Source organism: Drosophila mojavensis, unplaced genomic scaffold, assembly GCF_018153725.1.
Source record: "Drosophila mojavensis isolate 15081-1352.22 unplaced genomic scaffold, ASM1815372v1 contig_81, whole genome shotgun sequence".
Taxonomy (NCBI): domain Eukaryota; kingdom Metazoa; phylum Arthropoda; class Insecta; order Diptera; family Drosophilidae; genus Drosophila; species Drosophila mojavensis.
Genome location: NW_025318907.1, coordinates 5379738 through 5406468, shown reverse-complemented (window position 1 = coordinate 5406468; position 26731 = coordinate 5379738). Strand labels below are relative to the sequence as shown.

At 39.1% G+C, this 26731-nt stretch overlaps 1 protein-coding gene across 3 annotated transcripts in view; it reads left to right on the top strand.

Annotated features, from left to right (window-relative positions):
* The window catches only part of LOC6580799 (putative polypeptide N-acetylgalactosaminyltransferase 9), an 80723-nt gene that overhangs the window by 21403 nt on the left and 32589 nt on the right, over positions 1 to 26731 (top strand). For 2 of the 3 annotated variants that reach the window (XM_015164418.3, XM_015164419.3), the window contains exons 2-6: positions 2726 to 2804; positions 14926 to 15926; positions 23343 to 23711; positions 23776 to 23940; positions 25757 to 25950. In XM_015164418.3, the coding sequence (XP_015019904.1) occupies positions 15476 to 15926; positions 23343 to 23711; positions 23776 to 23940; positions 25757 to 25950 (1179 nt within the window). In that variant the 5' untranslated portion in view covers positions 2726 to 2804; positions 14926 to 15475. Of the gene's footprint in view, positions 1 to 2725; positions 2805 to 13166; positions 13325 to 14925; positions 15927 to 23342; positions 23712 to 23775; positions 23941 to 25756; positions 25951 to 26731 lie in introns of those variants that run through there. The other variant, XM_002006566.4, reaches the window with a different exon arrangement.

Genomic DNA, 26731 nt, shown 5'->3' with positions numbered 1-26731 from the left:
TATTCATTTTTTACAATGCAAATTTTTTGCTTATATAACATAATGTGTTTGGAAATAAATTAAAATCGATTTATTTATTTATTTTTTTTTTATTATCAAATCTCTTTTTTATTCAATCTTTACTTCACATATATCACTACCAATTTTTTTATTTGTACAAAAATCTCTGTTTTGTTTCAAATTCAATCATATATAATGAATAATTAATGATTATATTATGAATAAAAAATAAATAAATAAATAAAATATAATAAAAATTTAACTAACGTAAAGCTTTAAATATTGTTAAATGAACGCATACATATTGTATTCTATGTGCTAATGTTAAGATTCGAATGATCCAAGATTAAGTTATGGCCATAATTATCTAACACACAGCTGCAGAGTCATCTGTATTAATTTGCTGTCCTTAGTAATAATGAGAGTGCATAAGTGGAGAGTGCACCAAAATGCGCTTGACTATAAATTCATAATTAATGTATATTGTTTAGCTATAGAACATAGAGAAGTTTCTCTGAATTCACATGCATAAATATGTATATAACTAATTGAATTTGTATGAGTTTTATATGAGTTGATTCATTCTCTGTTAATTAAATTGCTTAAATTCTTGTCTGCTGAATGTGTTGAGCAGACGTATACCCCTCATATTTATAGGGTATCTTTTAGGAGTATTTTGCAATGATGAGGCGCGCACCCTTTTTTGTGTGGATCTGCCCATGTAAGCGGCTTTTGCTTATTGGGCCCAACATACATTTAATGAACTGCCAAGGCGCAAATCTTCCAACAATGTTTTTGATGTTGTTGCTCTCGTTGTCGCTCTTGTTGTTGTTGTTGTTGTTGTCGCTGTTGGTGGGCGCCGCAGAGCGTGCGAAATTTGTTTTAAAGCCTCTTAAAGGCAACAGCAGCTCAGAGCACTTGAAAACAGAAGCTGTTTTTGGTGCCAGCTAAATTTGTCAATTGAACTACAATTAAATTAATTATGGCCTGCTGAATTTAGTGACAAACATTAATTAGTTGGAGCTTTGTGCTTCAGTTAGATGGATCGAAGAGAGAGAAATGCAGAGATCTAATCAAATTCATTAATTTGGTTTGGGTCCAGGCGTGTATTAATTAAATTATACGCTGCTTGAATGTCGATGCCAGTTATAGTTGCTAGCCAGGTAGCCTACTGCCACGCCCTCGTCTACCACCTCATGCCTCATGCCACCTCATGCGTTTCTAATTAGTCTAACCTGATTAGTTATTGTAAAAAACATGTATAGACTCGTATGCGAGTGTGTGTGCGTGTCTGCGTGTGTGTGTGTGTTGGTCAGCAAGTAAACGTATCCAGGCGACACACACGCACGCACCTCAGCAGCTACAACACCCACACGCTGTCGCTGGCCTCTTGTAGTTGCTATCGTCATGCGATTTTATCTACCACTCGCTACAGAGACAAGTATTAAAGCAAAGTAGAAGTTGCTGTTGTTGCTGTTGTCAAGGCATAACACCTTGAAGCCGTTGCACATTACAGCCAGCACGTAACCGGTTGGGGGCAGTCGCCAAGGTGTTGAAACTGATAAGCTGATTGACTGTATGGGTGAAAATAAAGGAGTTTAAAGTGGGAACAAAAATAAAAAAGAAAAGTTGCAGATAAAAACATTTGATATATGAAGAATGTAATTCTTGAAAAGCGGAAGACTTCTTAAAGATTTCTTATGCTAAAACTAAAATATATTGCAGCAGAGAGATAATCCGAGACGTCAAAGATTACAGCTACTTTTAGTAGTCAGGTAGTAGGTTCAAAGTTCTTTCAGGACATCCTATGAATATGAGCATATATTCTCTATTTCTAGACATTAATAATGGTTTATGACTCACTTTGTATATAGTTCTAAGACCCAACATCTATTCAGTAAAAAAGCAAAAGTAAATAATTTAAATGTTGAATTTATACGCAACTTGACAATCTGTCAACACATTTTCGCCTAAAAAAAATAAAAGTTTTGCATTAACACATTTTTCACTTTTATATAATTTCAATGTAATAAAATAATAATTATTTTGTTAAAATTTTCGTACATTCAGAATCGAATCTATTGTAACTTGTTTGTTTGTTTGTTTGTGACTTGTTTGCTGACCTACATAGCAATAGTATTTAATGCTATGAAATATTTTTAATACAATTAGACTATAGCAATTATAAATTTGTATATATATATATGTATATATGCGGCGCCGATAGGTAGCGATCGATTAGGCTTTAAAAATAAATTTACGTAATCTAATTTATGGCAAAATAATTTGCACTTATTTAACGCCAAAGCATACAATTACAATAAATATTTATGTTTTTGTGCACACGTCATAAATAATTATGCAAAATATGCTGCGAAAGCTAACCTTTCCGACCGGCCGAAAGAACAGGAAACAATTGCATTTTAATTATAATGAATTAAGTTTTAGCCACGCATTTGCATAACAAAACGGCGTAAAAAACTGCGAAATATTTACAACATTTAATATGCAGCAGAGGATTTATTATGCGTTTGGGCTGAAACGTATTGCATTGCTTGCCCATAAATTATGGCCAAAGTTAATTAAATAGAAAAAAGGCATTATCGAGCGGCTGCACTATCAGTTGATAATAAAAGCTTATCTAACTTTTACATAGACTATGGACTATATTTAACTACGTGTCTGATAATTTATGGTGTTCACGCATTTCTTTCTTATTTTGCAGATAAGAATTGCTGAAGTCATTGAAAGTACATTATTTATAAATAAATAAATAAATAATTGATGGAGCGTTGAGCGTTGAGGTGAGTTCCCAGAAAAAAGAAAAATCAAAATCAAATGAAAACGAGCCAAACAGGAAATTGCCATTCGCCCCATTTGGGCGCACAACAAATGTTTGCCAATGTCAATTTGTTGCAGGGAAAAATATAAATATAATAAAAATAATAATAATAAAAAAACAAAAACGAAAACAAGTTCATTGTTTTGGGCTCAAACTAATAAGTGCCGAATATGGCCAACAATTTAGCCAACTCTCGGCAGCAGTTGCCGTTGCAGTTGCTGTTGCAGTTGCAGTTGCAGTTGCAGCTGCCAGTTGTCTGTCTGGCTCTCGAGATGCGCCCAAGTAGCTTAACATTGTATGGCATTGTCTTTGCTGTTGGCTGCTCGCTTCTCGTTATTGTGCCAAATGGCCATAAAAGGTTAATTGGGTCCTTAGCAACTTGGCCGGCAACAAAAACAAATGATGCCAACATTCCACGCTGCTTACCTCAGCCACTGCCACTGCCACTGCCACCGCCTCTGCCCCTCCCTCCCACTGCCGCTGTCCCTGTTGCTATGGATGTGTTTACTACTCTGCGCTGCTCTGCCCTTGCTGTGGCTGCAACATAGAAAAATCTTAATTAGTTAATTAAAACAACAAACAAAGGCCAGTTCGAGCCTCAGATCCAGACGGCGTCCACTGCAACTAGTTCAGTTGGGCTACTGCATAATTCATGCGCCTTTAATGACAACCGCAAGTCGAGCAGGACACCAAAGTCAAAGACAGAGTCTAACCCGATGTTGTAGCTACACAACGAGAAAATTTACGGAATTCTCTGCTCAAATTAAGTACAAATGTTGTTCCAGTCGAAATATGTTAGACATCCAATGAAATTGAGGCAGTGCCAAAATTCCTCAGCTTGTAGTCAGCGGAAGAGCTCGACTTTTTCCTTGTAGAAAATCAATGTGTGTTCGTTTGAGATGTTTGGTTTTTTAATTCAACTAATTTTTGGTTAAGTGAAGTCTCTTTTATAATTAATTTATATATTATTATCATTTTAGAATATTATTTATGATTCTTCTCTAAATGAGGTTAATAAATATTTAAATTTAATATTAAAAGTATGGAAAAACTTTAAAAAGGTTGTTTAAGTATTCGTATGTAATATATAAATATTTTAAAAATCTAGAGAATATCACGAGTATATCGATATTGTTTTAAAAAAAATCTTAACATAAATTTGGGATATTAATTATGATACTAAATCGATGAAATAGTTGAATAGACCAATACAGATTTTGTACTCTCCGAGGATTTAAAATAAAATTCACATTCTGTACGAAATTTTCGTTAGCAGAACTAAAAATGGACTGAAAATAACTTGGCTATAAATGTATATTTCATATAATTAAATCCAGTGATAATTTACACCTTTTTTAAAAAATATTTATCAAGTTTTTCATAGAAGCATCCCTTTTTCTCTTAGTGTAATTGCTTAGTTCGCAGTTGTTGCCACTTTGATGTTGGCTGTGCTTGTTCTTCTACTTTCCGCTGTTGTTGCTGTTGTTGTTGCAGCAGCAACAGCAGCCGTACGATAGAGACACGTTGTCTGCTATAGATCCCCAGTGTTTGTGTGCGTGTGTGTGTGTATGTGTGTGCTTGTGTTGACTCAAATCCCCGGAGGTGACATTAAACTATGAAAGGCATTTAGTTTAGCGATTTATATAGGCGACTTTTTGACAGTTTTATGTCTCTCGCTGTCCACTGGGCTGCCTTCAAGGTGCAGATTGAGGATAACGAGCTGAAAACCTATAAAAACAACAACAAGTTGAATAAGAGGATGAGCAAGGGGGAAGAGGCTAGACCAACTGCAGCCTGCTTGCTTTATGCTTCATTAAATAGCCAGGCAATGTTTATATTTCAGTGGCTAAGGACCTCGTTATCCGCCTCAATCAATGCAATTGCGCGGAAGCGATTTATGGGTGCCAACTACTTGAGACCCTTTACAGCCACTGCAATTGCAACATTTCGCTAGCCAAGTGGACAGCGAAAAATAAAAACTATAAAGAAAACCTGAAGATGTGTAAAAATCGAGAATATGGCAACACATTTATTTGGCTTTACTTGGGAAACTTTACGAGTGCACCGAGCACAGAATTTCATATTCTAAGCTATGTGAAAGGAAGGCGCTCCTTGAAATATATATTTATGGAGCAGTCAACTGAAAAACTCAGTTGCTTTTTAATGGAATCGAAAGCTCTTAAATTCTTGAATAACAGCGAACGGAAAAGGAGATGATAAAATAGATTACACACTTTGTCGGGGGAAATTGGGAGACGATGAAGAAGGGAAAAATTGAGAAAGCTAATAAATTGGCATTTTATGAGTTCTTAAACATCATATTTTTTATCTTATATTCGAAATTTTTGAGAAGCTGTTGAAGGAGAGCAACGTACTAAAAAAGTATATATAAATTATATATGTATATAATATCATGAGCTAAACAAAGTTTCACACGATTTAAGCCATCTTTATAATGCTGTTGTTCTATACAATATGAAATTGTTCATGAGAGAATTATTTTCTATAATTAGATAACACTTAAGCCCTAAGTTAACTACATAGACTTCAGCTTATGATTAATGTTCAGGTCTATTGGTCTTTTTATGAATACCCATTCATGTCGAATGGCATTTTTCAGTGATTTAATTAAGCCGAACCATCAACATTTGACCTGAAATCAAAGCCGGCAACGAGTTCAAGTTCAATTCAAGGTTAAAGAAAGAAAATAAAAAGAAGCAGAAGAAAAGCAAAGAAGAGTGAAATATTTACCATGCATAGCGTTTGTTTAACTACAGGTTTAACCTCTTGACTTCGCAGAGTCACACAAATTGTTTGGCTTTTAGTTAACCCTTACAGAGAAAACAAAAGCTCCAATCGTGCGATACCATTACGGCCACAGCACGCGGTCTAACCCGACCAATGAATGTGTTTATCCAAGCTTATATATATGCATATGTATATATATGTATGGGTGTAGGTATCCGTTAGTAGGGTAGTCCGATCGGGTCTCTATCACGCAACCCAAAGCTATTTGTTCTGTTGGTTTCGTTTTTTTTTTTTTTTTTGACTATTTTTTGTGCCGGTCATAAAAAATGACCAACTGCCATTAGGGGCACAGAAATGAAACCATTTTTGTCATTTGACAGGCAATTTTCGAGCTTTTTCAAATAAAATTAACATACTCTTAACTCCGATTATAAAGTGTTAAAATTTTCCCATCCGCCCGGGCGGCAAAAAAAGCATCGATAACCATCATGTTTAGGCCTAATTGTAGTACCCCACCCGCCAAGCAGGCGATACTCGCCCATTAGGCAATCGACAAACTTCCAAATTAAAACTACTAAATTAGCTTACATTTTAATTCGATAGACCCACCACCAAAACAACAAAAACACAAACATTTTATAAAATTAATAAAAAAAAACAAAATAACAAAACAATTTAAAAAAATTCACACACCCAAACACATAAACTAAAAAAACCCCCAACCACCGCTCAAAAATAAAAAAACAATTAACCACAAAAACCCCAAATCAACAACAACAACACACTTAAAAAACCACACACACACAAACAAAATTCTCTTTCGTAGCCCCCGCCGCTAGAGTCGCCTGCCGCCCCTCTCTAATTTGTGGTGCCAACGCACAACAAAATTACTCGACCCGCAGCCAGCTGAAAGAGATATGAGAGTGCGAGTGTGTGAGAATGTGTGTGCCTGTGTGTGTGTGTGTTTGTTATGTGTGTATTCTGTCAGTTGCGCCCACAGTATGTTTGCTGGCCATAATGTGTGGACCCTTCCTTGCCTTCTCCCCCTCACTGCTGCGTGCAAAAATCTGTGGATAGTTTATCTAGAGCTGAAAGCATTTTTCCAGCCCATGCACATTTCGCATGAAGCCTTAGGCATTTCCTATGGCTCCCCTGCCCACTCCCACTCAATCCCTTACTCTCCCTCTCTCGCTCTCTCTCACTCTATTAATCGAACTGCGACATTGAAATATATTGACTTTATTATCGAGCCGCCGGGATGTGTGCGTGTGGGCATGGACCCTATCATTTGATTAAATCTAGGTCTGCTTATGAACCCAAGTTTTCTCTCGCCGGGCCTTTTTCATAATTTCCCGAAGAAGTCTGCATAAACAAAATTAACGCAAATAACTTTTTGCAGATTTATTGCGCTAGTTGGCCAAATAGTTGGCGAATTAGTTTGCATCTTTCTATTATTTTCACTTGCCTTTTATTCAATTTACAAAGAGTTGGGCAGTCAGTTGGCCAAGGTCCAAGCAGCTTTAAGCGCGGACGGCGAAGGCGAAATGCTGGAATAAAAAGGCAAAGTGAAAAACGTGAAAAACTGCAAGTTGTTGTTGTTGTTGCTGTTGCTGTTAGGGGCAACTGTTTGCAATAAGCCTGAATAACCGAATGAATGCCTGAATGGTTGAATGAGCGCTCGAGTGGTAGACAAACGAATAAATATGGGGTTCAGGCCATATAGCAGCCATATAGCAGCCAACAACGTTCCACTCAGCTCAGCTGACCTGGCCAAGAGAGCTGCCCCTGTCGCTGCCCATTTGGAGTCAAAGGCTGGAAATTTCATGCATATGCAAATGCAGAATTGATTTCAGTGCTGGCTGTGTTGGCTGTTTTTCTGCGATATTTTTGTCTCTTTTCGTTCGCCTGTTTTCTTTTTTTTTTTTTGTGGATGACCTTGCGCTTAGTCAAGTGCAAGGTTATGCCCAAGTCCAGCCAAAGACAAGTTTTCCGCTAATCAGTTTTCGGTATTCAATTAAGTAATTTGCTGCAAACTTTCAACGAGTTTTTCTCGAAACTTTTCACAAGTTTTTTTTTTCGGTCTCTCGGTCTGCGCATAGCTTAGCTAATCCATTGACAGCGTGTCTCAATTAATCAAGTTGAAAGCTGAAAGAGTGGCAAAAAAGAAAGATAAGAAAAAACCGCGCTTGGGGCCACATGTTTTGCCTGTAATTTCGTGCAATCATTTAATTGCGATTTAATAGCGCGCTCATCCTGTAATTTGCTTTTTTCTTCACATAATGAGAATCGCATAGAGCGGCGTTAGGTAAAATCATTGTGAATTGTGGCAAAGCCCCAGCCAGGAGCCGATGCGTACGTGTGCGCTGGCAAAAACATTTAATTACGATTGTGAGCATAGACAGTCATGACTGACAGGAATCTATATAATGGATAACAGACAGAGAGAGATAGAGAGAGAGGGAGAGTGTGTGAGCTGGAGATAGTGCTATTCGTGTGTGCAGCAAATTAAAGGCTATAAAAAATGCGTGGCATGTTGCATACGCCGAGGATGCAGTTGCTGTCTGCTATCGAACTGGCCAAAATGGGGAGATCCAACTGTTGTTGCTCTCAGCAAATTAACAGTTAAGCGCCAACGGTAAATAATTGTCAAAGACAGCAGCAGCAACAGCAAGTCGTTGCAAGTGGTTGCTATTCGTGCCCCATTTGAGTAGATGTGTTCTTGCCCCTGAATGAGGTTTGACTGGTTTCTATTGTGGCGCATGCACCAAATAACCAAAAGGAGCTGAAATTTTCAAATCTGAGACTGGGAAGACCTGGAAGACCTGTTGTCTGCTGTGGCTGTGACTGTTGCTGCTGTTGCTGCTGCTGCTGTTGCTGCTGTTGCTGTTGTTGCCTTCATGGCTAACTGGCCAGGCTTTCTGGTAATTCTAGTCGTCGTCTCGTTGCTCGCTTGGCGGATGTGCAAATATTTTGATTAAATTTTCTCCGTGGCAACTTTCTTTACACCAATGTGTGGCAGCTCCTGTGTTCTTTGTGTGTATGTGTGTGCGTGTGAGTGTGTTGCAGCTGCCGGTTTTTAGTTGCAGCAACACATTTCCTGCTTCTGCACAAAACACGTTTTAGCTTTAGCTTCTTCATCCTCATCATCAGCCTCATCATCATTAATATGATGATCGTCATCATTATCTGCAGCTTCGGCCTGATGCACGTCTTCGCCCAGTTGCGCTGACCTTTTGCTGACACGGCTCACAATACGAAATCAAAGCCAACATTGTTTCCAATTTTTACGTTCTGCCATTAATAAAGCCTGGCAGTTGTACGACATTGATGAAGTTGCCTCTTTGAGAGTTTACTTTGTTCTCTTTTCGATTTTAGGTGGATTGTCTCTGGCATTGAAGCACCTCTTGATGCCTTTTGCTTTGTTGCCAGGGAATTCAATTAAAATTATTCAATTTAGTTGATGCTTGATGTCTTGAGCTTGGCTCAGATTAAAATTTCTACATTTTCTTCCTCTATATTCCTAATTCAATAAGCAAAAGACCTGGTAAGAACTTTATATAAGTTCTTCGGAAACTTCAACCAAGAGTTGGGCAACATTTACCCCGCTTTTTCGGCAAGTGCACAGCTGCGATTTGAGTCGAGTGGAAGTCCCATTTCCCCCTAAGCTAAAAACTGTCTAAAATTGTAATTGGCTCGAGGCAAAGTTCTATTGCCGTCGCACGTAACTCATTAGCAACTAGAAATTTGGCTGGCAAAAGTTTTCGTTTTCCATTACTTTTTTTTTTCTGTTGGATGAGCTGAAATGCAAATGAATATTAAACGCAGACAGAGGCTGCGTTTTAATAACTGCGGATTAGGTCTGCATAAATAATAATCGTAATAAACTGTGCGCCGGCAATGAAAACGCGCATCAGGCCGTAACAGAGATGCCGCCACGCCCAGTTCGCTCTGTCTGCGGCTCTTCCGGAAACTGAGCAAAAACTTTTTGCATAAGAAAATGACAAATGATCGGAGTGGAGCTTGTGTTGGGTGGTTCGAGTATTAGCAGGAAAAGTTGCTATAATGGAGGGGAGAGCGTGAGCGAGGGGACCGCCATGAAAAGCGCGACAATGAAGTTTTCCTTTGTTGGGGCTGGAAAAATTCTTGGACTTTGTTGCGCGCAATTTGCGATTCTTTTTCTTTCGCTCCGCTTTTGTGTAATATTTCAGCGGGCTTAAATGGCAGGCGATGCTCGCCATTTTTGCCATTTCTTGCAAAATAGTTGGCTCTTTGGTTTTATTATCGCGGCTAAATGTGCGTCTAATTATGCCAGCAATTAAATGCGAGCTTTGATAAATGAGCAGCAACTTGCAGGAGGAGCAGGAGCAGGAGTAGGAGGAGGCGGAGCAGGAACTTTATTGACGGCGGATCATCCATCCTGGAGCTGGTTAGCATTTGCATGCCAACGGCGTGCCCGTTTTAACATGCAATTCAATTAAATTTTATCTTATCTGCCGAAGAACACCGAGGCGAAAGGCAAATGAAAAAATAGAAGAGGAAAATAGTCTTCAGAGTCTTCCAAGAACAACGCACAAATTGCTGATTCGCTTATCAGTCAATTAGCCGAGAGATAAGGCAAACAAGCGACGTGAACATAGCGCAATTCCGAGGGTAGCCAACCTGGGCTCTCGACTCTCTCATGGGGATTGACAGCAGAGCATGTCAGGCCCCGAGGCCTCGGCCGAAATGTGGGTAACAATGCCACCGCGTGCGCTTATCGAGTAGCGCTGTCAACGCATATCTTTTAATTTCGAGTGTTTTCCCTCTCAGCCGCTATCTGCCCGCCCCCCTTGGGCCGTAAGCCCAGGTAAATAGCTAACATCGATCTAACGCCACAGCAATAACAATTCAATTGCTGTGGAACAAATGAGTAATGTAAACCACTGTTGCTACCTGCAAATATTATTTCTGTAAGACATACACCAGCTCGAGCTCTGTTGATGGCCCTGAGACCGCAGCTCATTTAGCCAAACAGCAGCACACAAAATTGTAAATACGATTGAGGCATTAAAATTGATGCTGAAATTCATTTCGTCACATATTGCAGCTAACCCAATATTTGAAATGAGCTGGCTGTGTTTGTTGGCTTGTTTAGTCATACGAGAATTCAGCCGCCTAGCCGCTTAGTCGAAAATAAACAATTATAAATGGTAGCTGTAGTTCCTTGAATATATGATCTACACACATCATCTTGGTAATATGTTTATGTACGCTAAATTAGAGTTTGTTTTGTTGAAATATATGCATATTTGATTAGAGTTTATAGCATTTATCACAGACTTATTAATTGAAGGCGGCCAAGTATGTAATGGGCTTAAGAGAGAGAGAGAGAGAGATGCAAAAAAAAGAGAAATATGCAGAGTGAGAGGCAGAGAGCGAGTGATAGGCAGAGAGAGGGAAACTATATGGAAACAATATGATATAAAACCTACTTTGTGAAGGGAATATATAGCTGATGAACAATTATAATGAGTTAGACTGTGAATTGAATTGGATCTTTTGGAGCATCATTTAAATAACTCTGCAGATTACCAAGGAGTGAGCCTTAAAATGAGAACTGAGAGTGGGTTTTAAGATTATGATAGTGTTATTCTGCATACTAAAGACCAAGAGCTAAACGGAGAATAATTTATTTTCATATGAGCCCTCTGAAGAGGGACAGAAAAGAGCCCAGAAATGCAATTGCTAATATGTATTATTGATGAGACAACTTGTTAATGAAACGTTCTAGAACAAAAGAGAGAAACATTAAAATACTGCAGCCTATGGAACTATGAGAGTATTATGCTGCAGCCTCTATAAAGAGCCAATGAAAGGTAGAGTGACGAAATGAGCGATAAAGAATCAAGCACAAAAAATTAATCTTGAGTGACACGGAAAAGAGAACTTATATATCTTAGCAAATAGGGAAAGGAAACGTTAACAAATAACATAATAATAGAACAAATGCCGTCACTCAGTGTTCTCTGCACACATTCTTTAAGAATTTGGCGTGAATATTTGCTTTTGGATCGTAAAGTTAATTTATTGTCGCCAGTTTCCCTATCTGCGTTTCCTGTTATCTTAAGCATTAAACTGGAAACTCTGACATAATTAAAAACCCAAAAAAAGAAGAAAAAAAAAGAATTGAGCTTGACACTGTTTGATGCGAACTTGTTGTCTGTTATATAACTTATCTCTCGATTACGCAGAATTTACTTTCCGTTTCAAATGGATATTATTTGTGAGCTGCAAACTCAATATTAAAGTTTTTATTGAAAAATAAATATATAGTATATGTATTTGTCCGTGCTTGTATGAAATGTATAACGTTTTATTTGAACTGGATTGCGCGTGCATGGCGCATACGCCACGTGGCCCAGTGAGACGTGAATTTTAATTAACAAAACCATTTAAATGAGAGTCGCGAGTGCCGCAGGCAACATCAAGGACCATTTGCATGGCCAACAGCTGCAAGGCCTGAATATGCGTCGCTGTAAATGGGTAGAAATTCAAATATGCAAATAAAATAGAACCCGAATTCCATGGCATTGCGACCCATCAATTATTGATTGCCTGCTCCGGATAATTGTGGATGTGATTGCCGTTTGAAGTAGTTGGCGCAATAAATTTGACCAATAGCTGCAAGAGACACGAGCTCAAATCCCCTGATTATGCGCGTGAACGACTGTCGAGCAAATTCGTTGCAAATCCGCCCCAGAAACACTCCACACACAAGTTGACGGCAATTGTTGCTAGTTTGCCATGTTATTCTAATGCGTATTTCAACTGTAAGCCACTCTTCCCTCCTCCTCCTCCTCCTTGTCCTCCTCCTTGCCTTGCTCTGGCCATAGATTTTTCGCTGTGGTGGGCAACTCTAATCGCTCCACTTTTTTGCAGCAACTTTTACAGCTGAGTGAGGACATGACATGTGCTCCATCTCCCTCTCGCTCTCTCTCTCTCTGTCTCTCTCTCTCTCTCTCGTTTGCTGCTATTTTGCGCTGCTCTCTTTTGCTCTGCTTTTCAATTTATTTACAGACACACACACACACAGCGGAAATTGCCAACTGTGGTGCAGGGTGGTGCTGTGGTTGCCGGCTTGGTTGGAGGGCTCTGCCAGGTCGGCGATGCCACTTGAACCCAACGAGCCATAACAAAAGGCACACGAAGTAATTAACTTGTATTTATTGTATGCACACATATCAGAGTGAAGGGGGCAGGGCGCCGCCTCTCTCTCTCCCTCTCCCTCTCGGTCCTCCTCCTCTGTTTGTGCGTCTGTCTCTGGCATGGCTGGCTTTTCTAATTGATAAGCTGGCCCTGGCTCTAAGCTCAGCATGCTCATTCAATTACTTGGCCTAGACCCAAGGCTGCATTTGACCAGCTAACTGCAACCGATCTTGGCCAGCTCTGCTGTGCGCATTACGCGGCCCAGCCAGTACTTAATGTTTATTACATTTTCCATTTAAGCACGAGGAGAGACAGCCCCAGAGCACCTCAGGGAAAAAACGAACACAAACATAAAACTAACCAAGTACCCTTTTCTTTTGCTGTTCACATTTACATTTCAAACAGAAACAACAAAAACATTTTCCAAATTGCATTCAATATACATAATATTAAATAAAGAATTCATTTAACTGGATAACGTAGGAGATGCTTTTAAGGCTAACTTCAGAAGTATCGCAGAATATAATATACAAAATATATAAATCTGTGGTAAGGCAAATAAATATTTAAAATATATTATTTTAGTGAGTTCTTCAATCAAAATTGATTGATAAACCTAAGAGAATTTAGTAATTTTTTTTTTTTTTTTTTTTAAGTTTGTTACTCATATTTCTTTATTTTATTGATGAACTTAAGAGAATTTAGTATTTTTTTTTTTTTTTTTTTTTAGTTTGTTATTCATATTTCTTTATTTTATAAAAATTTGTTTATTATTAATTATTATTAATTTTTATTAAATTGCGCTATCAAATTACATTTTTGAGTAAATATGAATAACTTTATTAAATTTTGAAAAACAAGTTTTCATCTATGTAAACATTTTAAATTTATAAAAATCTTTTGGTGAAGAATTGGAATTTAATGTTCAATATTATTTATAAATATTTGATTTTTTTTTTTTAATTTTTAATCTTTTATTTTTAAATGTTTGTAATTTAATCACAATAAACTTTTCTATTAACTTGATAACATTTTTAATTAATGAACATTTATTATTGCAATAAAATATTTGAGATTTGTACAGCTATAAATTAATTATTTTTAACAGTAAATTCGAGCCTCAATCTTAAGCAATTAAAAAAAAAAATCGATAAGTATTCAAATTTCAATTTTTTTACTTTCACAACTCAATTTGCTTTAAATAAAATGTTGGCTTCAAATATTTATGAATTGCTTATTTATAAATAAGTTAAAAATAAAATAAGGCACAATAAATTTGTCTCACATTAAAATCCAATATAAAAGTGATTTGCATTAATTATTGAAGCAATTAATTATAATTACTTAGAATTAAGTTTAAAACTAATAAAAATGAATAGATTTGCGTATTCTTGAGCTTGTCTTAAAGATGATTGAGTAGTTATCGTGACTGAATCTATTAATTACTTACGTAATCAATGCAAATATAACTGATATAGTAATAGCTGAGTACATAAGACGAGCTTTGTGAGTTGTGAAATCAATCTCACTCTCTTCATTTCGCTTCTGGCGAAAATTCCATGCCAAGTCATATGTTTGGAGCGTATTTCAAGTTCGTTAGGGCTCTTCAGCTTGATTCTCATCGCAGTTGTTATTATCTTTTGACTTGATGCAACAGCGTGGCACGCAACTTCTCGCTGTGGGGCATCCACTTGCCGAAGAACCTGGCACTGAGCATGGGATTGCACTGAGGGGCAGAGCTCAAGTGGCGTGTCATTTACCTGGCGACCGCCAGAGAGCGTCTAGAGACTTTGAGACTGGCGAGGGCCTTCACGATGCAATTGCAAGTTGTGCAATTAAATAATATTGACATTAGTTGCGTGTTGCTGTGTATTTAATTGCGGAGCAAATTGTAAACGAAAGAAATGGCAAAAATCAATATTGCCTCTGCTCGGATTGCCAATCATCCGATATGCGTTTCAATTTAATGGCTTAATGTGCAGCTGGCTTAAACGTGTGCAGATTAGACTAACTTAAAACAGCAAACCAAACCCAATTCAATTGGACTCGACTCAACTCGATTCTCAATCCGAGACACTCACCATTTCTCATTCACTTTATGTCTAATGCTCTCGTTCTTTTTCTCTTTTCCTGTTTTGGTTCATTTGCAGGCTGAGTGCACAAGGAGACGGTTAAATTGACTTAACCAAACGTGTGGCGTGCAGAAAGGACACTAGACGTCGCATCTCGTCCATTGCTTCCTCGTCATATCCAACATTCAGACTGATTCACACACACAGACAGAAAGACAGAGAGAGAGTGGATGTGTGTGTGTGTAGATAACTTGGAAAATATAGCAAAGGCATTTCAAGTGGAATGGCAACAAATTGAAATTCGTGTCGGGCAGCAGACGTGAGGCGAAGGCAACAACAACAACAATAACTGCATCGACAACTGCAGTGGATAAACAACAGCAACATATCAGCTAGCCCAAAAATTGTGCAGCAAATCAGCTGGAATTGGTTCTTGGTGCCACATATCCGGGCATTGATTAATGTTACGCATACGCCGCGTGCGACAGTCGCCCTTCAACTGTGCCCACGCCACAGCTTCCACAGCCCATTAACAACAACTGGCGCACGAATTGCAGCCACACAATTGCCATTGCAGCCTATATATACAAAGAGAGAGAGATAGGGGCTTCCACCAATAACTTTCATCATGGCATTCATTTGGCGACGTCGTTCCACAACAATTGTTAAGCTGGTAGCACTGATGCTGGCCATTTGGTTCTGCATCGCATTCCTCATCTACACGGATGATACGCGTCGGCGGGCGACCCTGCAGGAGAGCAGCGGCTTCGGCGCCAGCGGCAACAATGGCCTCAATGCTGGCGGCGGGGCCGGAGATCCCGTTGCACTGGCTCTGAAGAACGGGCCCATTTCCGAGGAGGAGGTGAATGCGGCCCTCAACGCTTTCGGTGGCAATCGCAATGATTTAGAGGATGTCGCCGATCGCGCCGCACCACAGGAGGCGGACGTGCCGCCCACGGCAAAGCACAAGCGTGTCAAGGTGATTCCACGGCAGCAGAACGTCGAGTCCTTGCACCGCAATGTGGCTGTCCGTGCGGACGAGAAGACGCCCCAGAAGCTGTCGCTATCCAAGGAAGACGGTAAGCTAATCCGCCATATTAATTAATATTTAATGTTCCAGCCACATTTCGTATTACATAATTTAACTCTGCACAGGATGATATTATGAGGTATTTAGGGCCGGCCATGGCAGATATATAATTAAAGTAATGCTTAGCAACCCATTAGGTTTGATTAAATATGAAATTCAAATTCATTTCAAGTTGAGCTATGACTTTGATAAATATTTTCACCTTGAGCAGCTGCAACTGTTGAATACCTGAAGTTTGTTGCTGCTAGACTGATATACAAAATGAACTCTTGACCTGATTGATTGACTGCTTGATAAGTGACATATAGCTTGTATGTGTTAAACTCATTAATAATAGAAACTCAAAGCGTCATGTTTTTTCTTGTGTTAAAAAAAATCCCTGGAATTTACACGGATTTTGTATTTTAGATATGAATGCTTGCAGGATAAAATGGTTTTTTTCCCCTTTTTTTTTTTTTTTTTTTTTTTTTTTTTTTTTTGTGTAGAACTCGCACGACTGTTTATGGAGTTATTATTTAATGCATTTGATTTTATTTTATGCTCTGTTTTTGTGCGATTGATAATGCTACGTTTTTTCTTGTAGAAAAGCGAATTCTCTGCTAAATTAATAATACAAATATAAAATTTAAAAAAAAATACATCATTTTGTCTGTAAAAACCTCACTGTAGCTTTACTCACTTACAAATTTGGCTTTGTATTATGAATTACGGAAGGTTTCGAAAAAAAAATTGCAATTTATTATAGAGCAAATTTATTTGACCTAAGGTATAAAATATTTCAGAATTAATTAATTTTTTTTTTCCAGGGATGAGCAGGTTTTATATAAAATTTGAAATGTAGCTGGGGAAAAATCTATCATAACTCGCAAAGACTTATCGGTGATTATTATAAATATATAATATATAAAATAAAAAAAGGGAAATTTCTTATTTGATCTGCAAAGTTGATTAACTTCGTCTAGACCGCATAGACTAGATAAAAAGAACTCGGAGGTGGCTATTTTTCGTAATTCTTTTGTAGATATTTGTTGGAATTAGCTGATTAATAGATGTTTAATCAAAACTTTTTTAAAATTAAAATTGTTGGAACCGATATAGTTATATTTATAGATATAGTGAAGTATTAGAAAGCTCTTTACCAAACAAATTTATCTATATTGCTTTTCTTGTCTTTTGAATAAACAATGAACTGACTTTTAAAACTCAAATCGAGCACAAAGAATTTAATAAAATCAATCGTTTAGCTAAATACAACGACAAATGGAGAAAACCTGTCAAAAGCTCTTCGTCAGTTCATTTAGAAACTGTTGTTCGCTCTTTAGATATTCCTAATTATATTCCGCTTTTCAAATATTCATTTATAATAGGAAAGAATGCACCGTGAGAATTCTGCTGAAGTTAAGAGTTGCTATAAATTCTTGAGCCATTCTGACATAATTTATAGCCTCATCAGAGCACAATTTTGAGATATGCCCTCCCTATATACTGGCATTGCTCAGCCCCACGTCTGGAATTGTCTGTTGCTCTATCTCTACCAAGTTTATATTTTTGATACCAATAAATTTGCAGTTGCTGCTGCTGTTGTTGTTGCTGTTGCTGTTGCTGTCACGTTTCCGCCGACATGGCATTCGACTTACAAATGTGCAACATTAATATTTATATTGAAATCAGTTCCAGATTAACCACATTTCTCGCTACATCCATCACAGCTAGTGGCAGCCGCAACCCGCACCGGCTTCAACTTGTTTTTGCTTCATAATTTACCTGATTCTTGACTTTTTTCTCCTCTTGCCCAGTTCGTATTCCTGTAATCAGTTTTTGCTAATCTCGACTCTGTCTGCGTTCCCATTCAGCCGGTTCGCACTTCATTTTCACGCAATCGCAGGCTCTCGTCTCTCTCTCTCTCTATCTCCTTCCCTCTCTCCCTCGGCCTTCCCTCTACTCTGTGTCTCGTCTCTTTCTTGTTTGGAGTTTGGATTTTAGGTCAAGCAGTCCGAAATCGAACTCAGTCTATGGATAATTCCACATACGGCTTTGGCCGCTCGAGCTCTGCTTCCGCCTCCTGTTATCCCCCTTTGCCGTTGCGTGCCTTTAAGAAAATTTCTAACAAGTTTTACAACAATGTTAAAGATGCCAACGGCGACAACTGCAACGAGGCGGAGAAGCTGCACTTAACAACTTGCAATTGTTGCCAAACAGCATTTTCAATGGCATTCAGGCTATCGGGGTGCGTGGCGAGAGGTAAAATGAAATTGACTTTTCGAGTGGTAAATAGAGAGACCAAAGCCTCATGGCTCATGCCTCACGCCTCATGCTGTCAGGCGAGGCATTCGCATTAAGCATATTAAGGCAACTACAACTACAACAACAACAACAACTACTACTACATCAGGAACAGATACAACTCTGCCACTAATCAGGCACAAAACTCTCAATAGAGAGCCCTTAGCTTTTACTCAATGGACTGAATGACTGACTGGAGCTCGGCTGTCTTTGTGTGTTGGCCAAATCAATGAAGCAGTCAGCCGTGGCTCGACAGAGCGCTAGTGGCTAAGACGCCGCTTGCATGTGCTACACGCATTTAAGATTGCATCTGTTTCCGACTTGGCTATAAACTGCAGTTGGCTGCGTGCCTGTCTTAACTATCGTGACACGAAAGCGGCCAAGTAAACACGACGTGTGTGCGATACTACAGAAAACAAGTTTGTATGCACTTTCGAGTCAACACAGCATTTTGATGGCAAATGAAGTGATTGATTGACTTGAGCTCAAATAAGTCATATACAACCAAAATATGTATGTATGTGCATAAAAATGTCTGCAATGATTTATTCGAATACACATCATAATTAAAAGTTTATGTCTCATAAAAAAGAGAATATCGAATGCTTAAATTAATGAATTAATGGATCAGGTCAACGATGCTGAAGTCGTAATGTATTTTCGTCTTAATTTGCAAATTTGCTAACAGATCTCTTAGGCTTCATAATAAAGCATAGTATATAAATAAGTAAAATTAATAAAGAGGACTCAAAAAAAGTTAGTAACACCGTTTGGTTAAGGCTAAACAGCTTAGGATTTTAATTTTTAATGCTTGAAATGGTAATTTTTTAGGATAAATTAAAGACGTTCAATATATATATATATAGAATAGAATATTGTTATCACTGTACTCGCTATGATAAAAGGGAGCTTAGACCTGACAAAATGTATTTGAAAGAGAAGAAAGACATGCATTAACTATGACAATTGAAAATCGCCTAAGAGAAGAGGAAAACAAGAAATATTCTCTATTACTATTAGAAATCGTATGTACGTTATTTGAAGAAAAAAGAAAAGGAGAACAAGTATTCCCTGAACTGGAAATCTTCCCTAACTTATTCGTACGCGATACAAACACTTTCTATGGCAATTAGAAATCTCACCTGGTACCTGCACTCACCTGCATCGTGCAATTTAGTTCGTGTCGTGCTCTCTCGAATATATGTATGCATGTAGATAGCTTTGCGCTCTGTCATCTCTGAGCTACGGCTGGGGTTTATTGCCTGGCGGATCCACACAATGCACGTATTTGCAATTTCGCATATCATGTTTGCATCTCTTCTTGCGCAGCCTCATCAGCAACAGAGGTGGCAAAGCTACAAGTTGTTGCAGTTTGTTGTTGTTGTTGCTGCTGCTGTTGGTGTTGTTGTTGTTGTTGTTGCTGCTGTTGCTTTGCTATTTGCTGATCCTGTCGTGCAGCAGTCGCCCCGTGGCGTCAAAATTGTGTGCAAGCCTACAACGTTTACCAACACTCGGCCACGCATATGAGGCTGAGAGTTGAGGGCATCTTCTGCTCTTTGGTTAGCTGGTTCCTGTTAACCGACCACGGCCCCATTGTCTCTTCTGTCTGTGCTTTGTGCCCTGTGTGTTCGTAGCTGGTAATTAGTGTTGTTGTACTTATTGCCTGGCCTTGGGGCGCTTACCACCAAAAGACGTGGCCAACACGACGTTTATCGCGCGCACGCATCAACCAGGCAGAGCCACAGGAGACTCCAGCCAGTCAGTCAGTCACCCAGTCAGTCAGTCAGTCAGTTAGTCAGCCAGTTCGTCGAGACGCCGTCAAAGTGCCTGCTGGCCATGTCTTTAATACGCGCTCTATCTTGATCTTGGGCTGGTCCTCGTCTACGTTCGCCTTGCTACGCCTCGCTCTGCTCTGCACTTCTCCGCTCCTCTCTTCTCTGTTTAGTGTCTCTTATGTGGCTGGTGGCTGGTGGCTGCTTGTACTTGTTATTTTTTTTACAATTTAGCAGCGATAATGATTTTGTACATACAATGCAAATGCCACGCCCATCCGCTGGCAGAGAAACAAGCGTAACGCCTCTGGGAACAGCTGCTGCCACACTGAGTGGATTGCGCGCGTCCAGTGTTGCCCCGTTTTTAATCAATGCTAATCCCCCCTTGCACTGTTCATAATAGCATAACGCTGATTTGAGTGCGTGCGTGTGTGTGTGTTTCCTGCTGTCTATTGTCCTTGTTTGCCATTCCCGGGCAAACCAACTCCCTAGCTCCCAGCTCCCATCTCCCATCTCCCAGCTGCTATATATTCCGCAAATAACGCTACTTTAGCATATTATGTTCCTTTTATGCTTTATGTCGGAGCACGCCGAGTCAGGCCGGAGCTGGCTTGTGTAGGCACCTCGCAGGCATTTGTCTGGGCCACACATTGGTCCCGCTCCACCCGATCCACCTGCTCCACACAGGGACGCTCCCTCTTTTGTCTCCTGCAGCTCGCATAACGGTCGTTTTATAGCTTCCTGTCACGCTCAGGCGTGTCCCTGGAGCGCCCCTTCTGCATCCCTTTCCCTACCCAACTCTCTCGGCTCCCTCTTCGACTTCTGCTTATGTCCATAAACTGCCAATAGATATGAAAATTATATAGATGGCTGAAGTATACGCCTATACAGTGGCTGCTCACTAAATGCGACTCGTGGAAGGAAGATATAAATGAGAATGAATTTGACAGCTGGATATGTGCTGAGCTTTAGAGCCTATGAGAAATTAGCCTACGAATTTTAATATGATTTATTGAATGAATACCTAACCTCAATTTCTAATAGCTAAATTAAAGCTGTGGCGAAAGGATTTCACGGAAGACTCTGCAGAGTTGTCTTTAGTTATTTCCATTTTATTCTCCCAGTTAGAGTCTTGAATATAACTCTCTCCTACCTATAATGAAAAACAACTTTAATAGACTGGCCATAAACGACTTTTTATAACTCTAGACTCTTCGCTTTGTGTTTTTTTATGACTTTTGCTCTCAGGTTTACTTTTCGTTTAGTTGAAGCCCTCACTGTACATTCTGAAATGGTTTTCATATCATATTCGAGGAGTTTCTATATGCCATAATTGGATTGTGCTCAGGTGGCTACATTTGAATAGCAATGCGCTGCCGGAGCTCGTGCTTTAATATTCCATGCTGCGCTATAAATAAGTGAATCAATAAAACACATAAAAATCCAAAGACCTGGGCCTCCATTTGCTGCCTCGGCCTACAGCCGCCTCCTGTTGCCTCCTGCCGCCGCCGCCCCGTACGCCTGCATAGAGCTTCCTTTTGCGATTCGGTTTTATTGTTTTTTATTATGATGCGTGTGCGCACAGCATGCAAAAAAATTCATTACAACAAACAGTCGAGTGTGTAGCTTAGTCCTTGCTCAGGTCCTGCTCTATCCCTGTCTGTCCTGCCCCGCCCATCCGCCAGCCTTGCTTGCATTTCCCGCTATGAAGTTGTAACTGCGACAAATCATAAAATTTATGTGCGAATCCCTCTCCTTTTTTCCTGCTCTATGCCCAGTTTCGTTTTTCTTTTTCTTTAACGGCTTTTGTTGTGCGACCAAAAATTTATCGCCGCCTGATTGGCCTCTCCGTTCCAACTGCCACAACACAATTATGTGGCTAACACGAAGCGGGCGTGGTCGGGTCTTGGGAATGGGAGTGTGGAACTTAGACTGGGCTTTGCCTTTATCGCTTTTTATTTTGCAGACGGCTTTTTATGTTTATTGAAATGATTGTGGTAATTGAAATGTTTTTCATTGTGCGACACACACTCGCACACCCATACACACACACACACATATTTCAACTCACATGGCTCACACGATGAGCGCCAATAAGTGTCACTTCTGGCTGACAAATCTCATAAAAAGCAGCAACTGGCAGCCGGAACAGAATCATATTTCCATGCAAATGCAAATAACAAGATAATATAATGCACACACAGTGAGCACGGCAGCTCCGCACAGACACACACACATGCACAAACGCACACAGAGAGAGAAAAGCTCTCGCCAAGCAGAAGAACTCATTGAGCTTGTGCAAGCTGACACAGACAACACGTATACGCACCGTCGCACACTGGTACAAGAGCAAACAGAATTGTGATATATTTGATCAATTTAATCAGCAATTACCATCAATTTTCATTGAGCAATGCCTGCATATTATAGCATATCTAATACAATCTGATAATATAATGTAAATATGCTAAGATTATTTATTAAATTTACTGTGGAAAAAAAAATGTTTTTAAATGATTTTATAAAATTGAAAATTCCCTCGGTTACGTAATTTTTATAATTTCTTGTGAATCTAAGCAACTACAATAACAGCTAATAAATGAATACATTTGAGCTAGTTTGCCAATTAGTTGTGTTGGGAAACCATGGCCATATACAAATTTTATTTTTTATATAATTCGATTTTTTCTTGCTTTAAATATAAGGAATCGCTCTCCGTATCGCCAAACAGCTCATCATAAATCATTGTAGCTCACTCTTCAGAGTGCAGACTTGATCGCTATTCACACTCAGCAATCCTTCAAAGATACGCACTACGAGAGATAGAGACAGCACAGCATAAAGTATATATTGTACCCAATCACTCTTTCACTGTCTACAAGATTTCTCTTAATATTCTACTATACAAAGAAGTAATTCTTGGCAGCTCAAACATACATAAAGTCGTTTACCTTTATATTTGGTATTTCTTTATAAAGTATAATTATATTCCATTAGCCTCCTCTCATTCAGTAACGACTTAAACTTAGCTTTATTAAATATTCTTTATAAGCAGAATTAAACATTTTTTTTTTTTGTCTCACTGTGTCGCTTGGCTAGCAAATTTGCAAGCAAAAGCATTTTTCATTCACGACGCTGATGATGACAACTTTTCATGTCAAATGCATTTGCGATTTATCTTCGCCGAGTGTCGCATGTTGTGCCAGTCGTAAATTTCATGCACAACAAAGCAGCAGCAGCAGCAGGAGCAGAAAGAGTAGCCTCTCTATGCACCCGACCAAAAATAAACCCAAGCAATTTTCAGGCACATTTAGCAACAACTTTTCACCCGGCATCTTTTTCTTATTCAGATAAAAGTTTTTTGGATCCGCCCGCTGCTAACCTGGAAGATAGCCCTGGCGAGCTGGGCAAACCAGTCATTCTGCCCAAGGACATGTCGCCGGAGATGAAGAAGGCCGTGGACGATGGCTGGACGAAGAACGCCTTCAATCAATATGTTTCCGACTTAATATCCGTGCGCCGTTCGCTGCCCGATCCGCGCGACGCCTGGTGCAAGGACAGCGCGCTCTATCTGAGCAATCTGCCCAAGACGGATGTTATCATTTGCTTCCACAATGAGGCGTGGTCCGTGCTGATACGCACGGTTCACTCCGTGCTGGATCGATCGCCGCCAGAGCTGATTGGTGAGATTATTCTGGTGGATGACTTCAGCGACATGCGTGAGTACTCAAACTGTCAAAATGTCGCATTCCCATTGTAATAATCTGCTCTCTACTCCTGCAGCACATCTCAAGAAGCAGCTGGAGGACTATTTCGCTTCCTATCCCAAGGTGAAGATTGTGCGCGGACCGCAACGTGAGGGCCTGATACGTGCTCGCCTGCTGGGCGCCGAATATGCCAAATCACCTGTGATTACCTACCTGGACTCGCATTGCGAGTGTGCGGAGGGTAAGTGCCGACGTTCCAATAGCCTGTATAAATCATAGACATTCTCATATTTGCGCATAGCTTCTGGTATGTAGTGCTCCCTCGTACGCCCACAGAGGGTCAAGTAGAATGAAGTGAAACGCTTGTATAATTATTTCAGCATAACTACCATATATTCCATATATACTAAAATACATATTCCATTTTATGTCCCAGCATAAATTGTAACTATGTCTTGTTTCTCTGGCATTTCCGCTTCGTTCCACCTGCTTCACTCTATTCCGACAATTATTTGCACTGCCTAAAAGTATGCAATGCTTTTTGTTTCCATTTAATTGTTGGCTTATGCTTGATGCAATATTTCGATTTGTTGGCAAAACGTTTTAATTGGCTGGCAAATTGCTGGCATTGTTTTCATTGGTCTAGCCGTGTTAACGGTAAATTAATTATTTAATTAGGCCAAAAATGGCGCAGAGACTTTGCTCGCGCTATATTCGGTCTCCATATGCAATCAATATTTGCTGCCAAATAACATGGGAGCCGTAAAAGAAAAATAGAAGCGAAAAATTAAACTATTTTCTTGTTATTTCTGCTTCGGCTGTTTGCTTCAGGCATATTTCGCATTTTGTAAATCCTCAAAGTGCTTTAAACGTGGCTATCAATTGTGTTGTTACATTTGATAGCCCAGAGATGAGATTCGGCGACGAAAACAGCAAGAGCACAAATAAAAACAGCTACAAAAAAAAAAAAAAAAAAAAAAAAAAAAAAACAAAGCCAACTAGTAAATCACTTAATCTTCAGTTTTGTTTGGGCCGCACTCGAGCGTTGATAGCGCTGATTGCTTTGTACTCATCTCTCGCTCTCTCCCTTATTCTATCTCTCTTTTTGGCGAAAATTTCATTTTGTCCCGGGGCAAGTGATGGAAGGGCCAACACACAATCAATTTTGTTTATTGCACATGAATTCGACGAATCCAAGAACATGAGACATATATAGACAACGAGAGAGGAAGTGAGTCAAAAAAGAGTATCAAAGAAATTTCATGTAGAAAAACTTGCAACTCAAAGAACGCGCGTGAGTGTGTGTGGCAGTGTGTGTGTGCGTGTGGTGAAGGAAAACAATTTTTGCTGGACACGGAAAGCGCCTGGCAAAAGCAATTAAATCAAGCTACAAACAGATACACTTACACAAAGGATCCACTACACTGAGAGAAAGTTAGCTAATGAATGTCAAGTTCAAGTTGTTGTGCAACATAAGTGCAGTAGCTGAAACCTATTTGACTGAACAGCATAATTCTTTTCTGATAACAAAACAAAATCTTTATTTCAATATAGTAGTATTTATAATTTTAAAAATTTAATTAAACTTAAGCATACAAATCTGGGCTACCTATAGAATTATGGTATGAAATAATCTCATGTTTGGCATTCTTAATAAATCCATTTATTTTATATTTTGATCATGAATAGTCTCAAATAATTCTCATATATATAAAATATTTTTCAATAAATACTTTTAAAGCCTAGATTGTTTGTTCTGTTACCAAACACTCTTGGTTATCATATAGACTTTTTCTTTATATTTATCAGGTTTGCTTTACTTTCTATATTCGATCAATCATAAGCCATTCATTCAATTACTATACACAAAGAATTCTCAATTTTTTCTTCATCAACTGGAGCATACTTTATATTTTCCACCATTTTGTTATGTGATACACCCTGACCATAAATCTCCACCCCCCTCCGCCTACCCATTTATTAATCAAACTTAAGCCAATCCCTCCTGTTCGCTCTCTGCTCAGCAACTAAAGTCATTTGTTCTCTTCCCTTTGCAGGTTGGCTGGAGCCGCTGTTGGATCGCATTGCCCGCAACTCGACCACAGTTGTCTGTCCCGTTATAGATGTTATCGATGATACGACCTTAGAGTTTCACTATCGCGACTCCAGTGGGGTCAACGTTGGCGGCTTCGATTGGAATTTACAATTCAGCTGGCATGCGGTGCCGGAACGTGAGAAAAAGCGCCATAACGTAAGTCCAAGCTTAATAAGTATACGCCCCATCCCTTACAAAATATATATGTATATGTGGATATTATTATATATATTTATATATATATATACATCCCCAAGCAGCGACCACATTGAAATTTTACAAACAGCTCAACTATGGTTTGGCTCTGTTTGGTTTTGGGTGTTGGCCTAAGCACATGCCATTATCCTGCTCTGGTTGCGTGTGTGTGTGTGTGTGTATTATGTTTGCTTTAGCCATGGTTAGGTTAGCAGCACTAACCCCAACCTTTGCGTGGTATACCAAAAATCCGTTTTGCAAAATTCGCGCACACCATGGAATACACGAAGCCCGCTTAAAGCTCGAACGTGACTGCGAAATCCGAGTGTTTGCCATGAAGTGAATGTGGCCATCAAAGCAAACACCAAAACACACACACACACAATCAGCGAGGACTCTGTTGGTTATGATATGGTTTGGTCGCAGATTCATTTGGGAATTTTCTGTTCTCTTTTGTCTTTCTTTTCATTCTTTTTTACGCATTGAAAATAAGCAAAGTGAAAGAAGAACCAATTACCTATGCAAATAATATGTAACAGCTTTTAGTTGCGAAAAAATGGCTTATAGCATTTGGTAATTAAAAGTTCATTCTATTTAGCATAAAGCGAAATGCGAAGCTCAGTCGAAGCGCTAAAAAAACTTGATGTGCAAATCGAGTAACTGCGGGAAAAACTAAAAGTGGAATATAGAAAGGAATTCTATTGTAATATATATTTATATCAAGCTAAATTCAAATGAATAT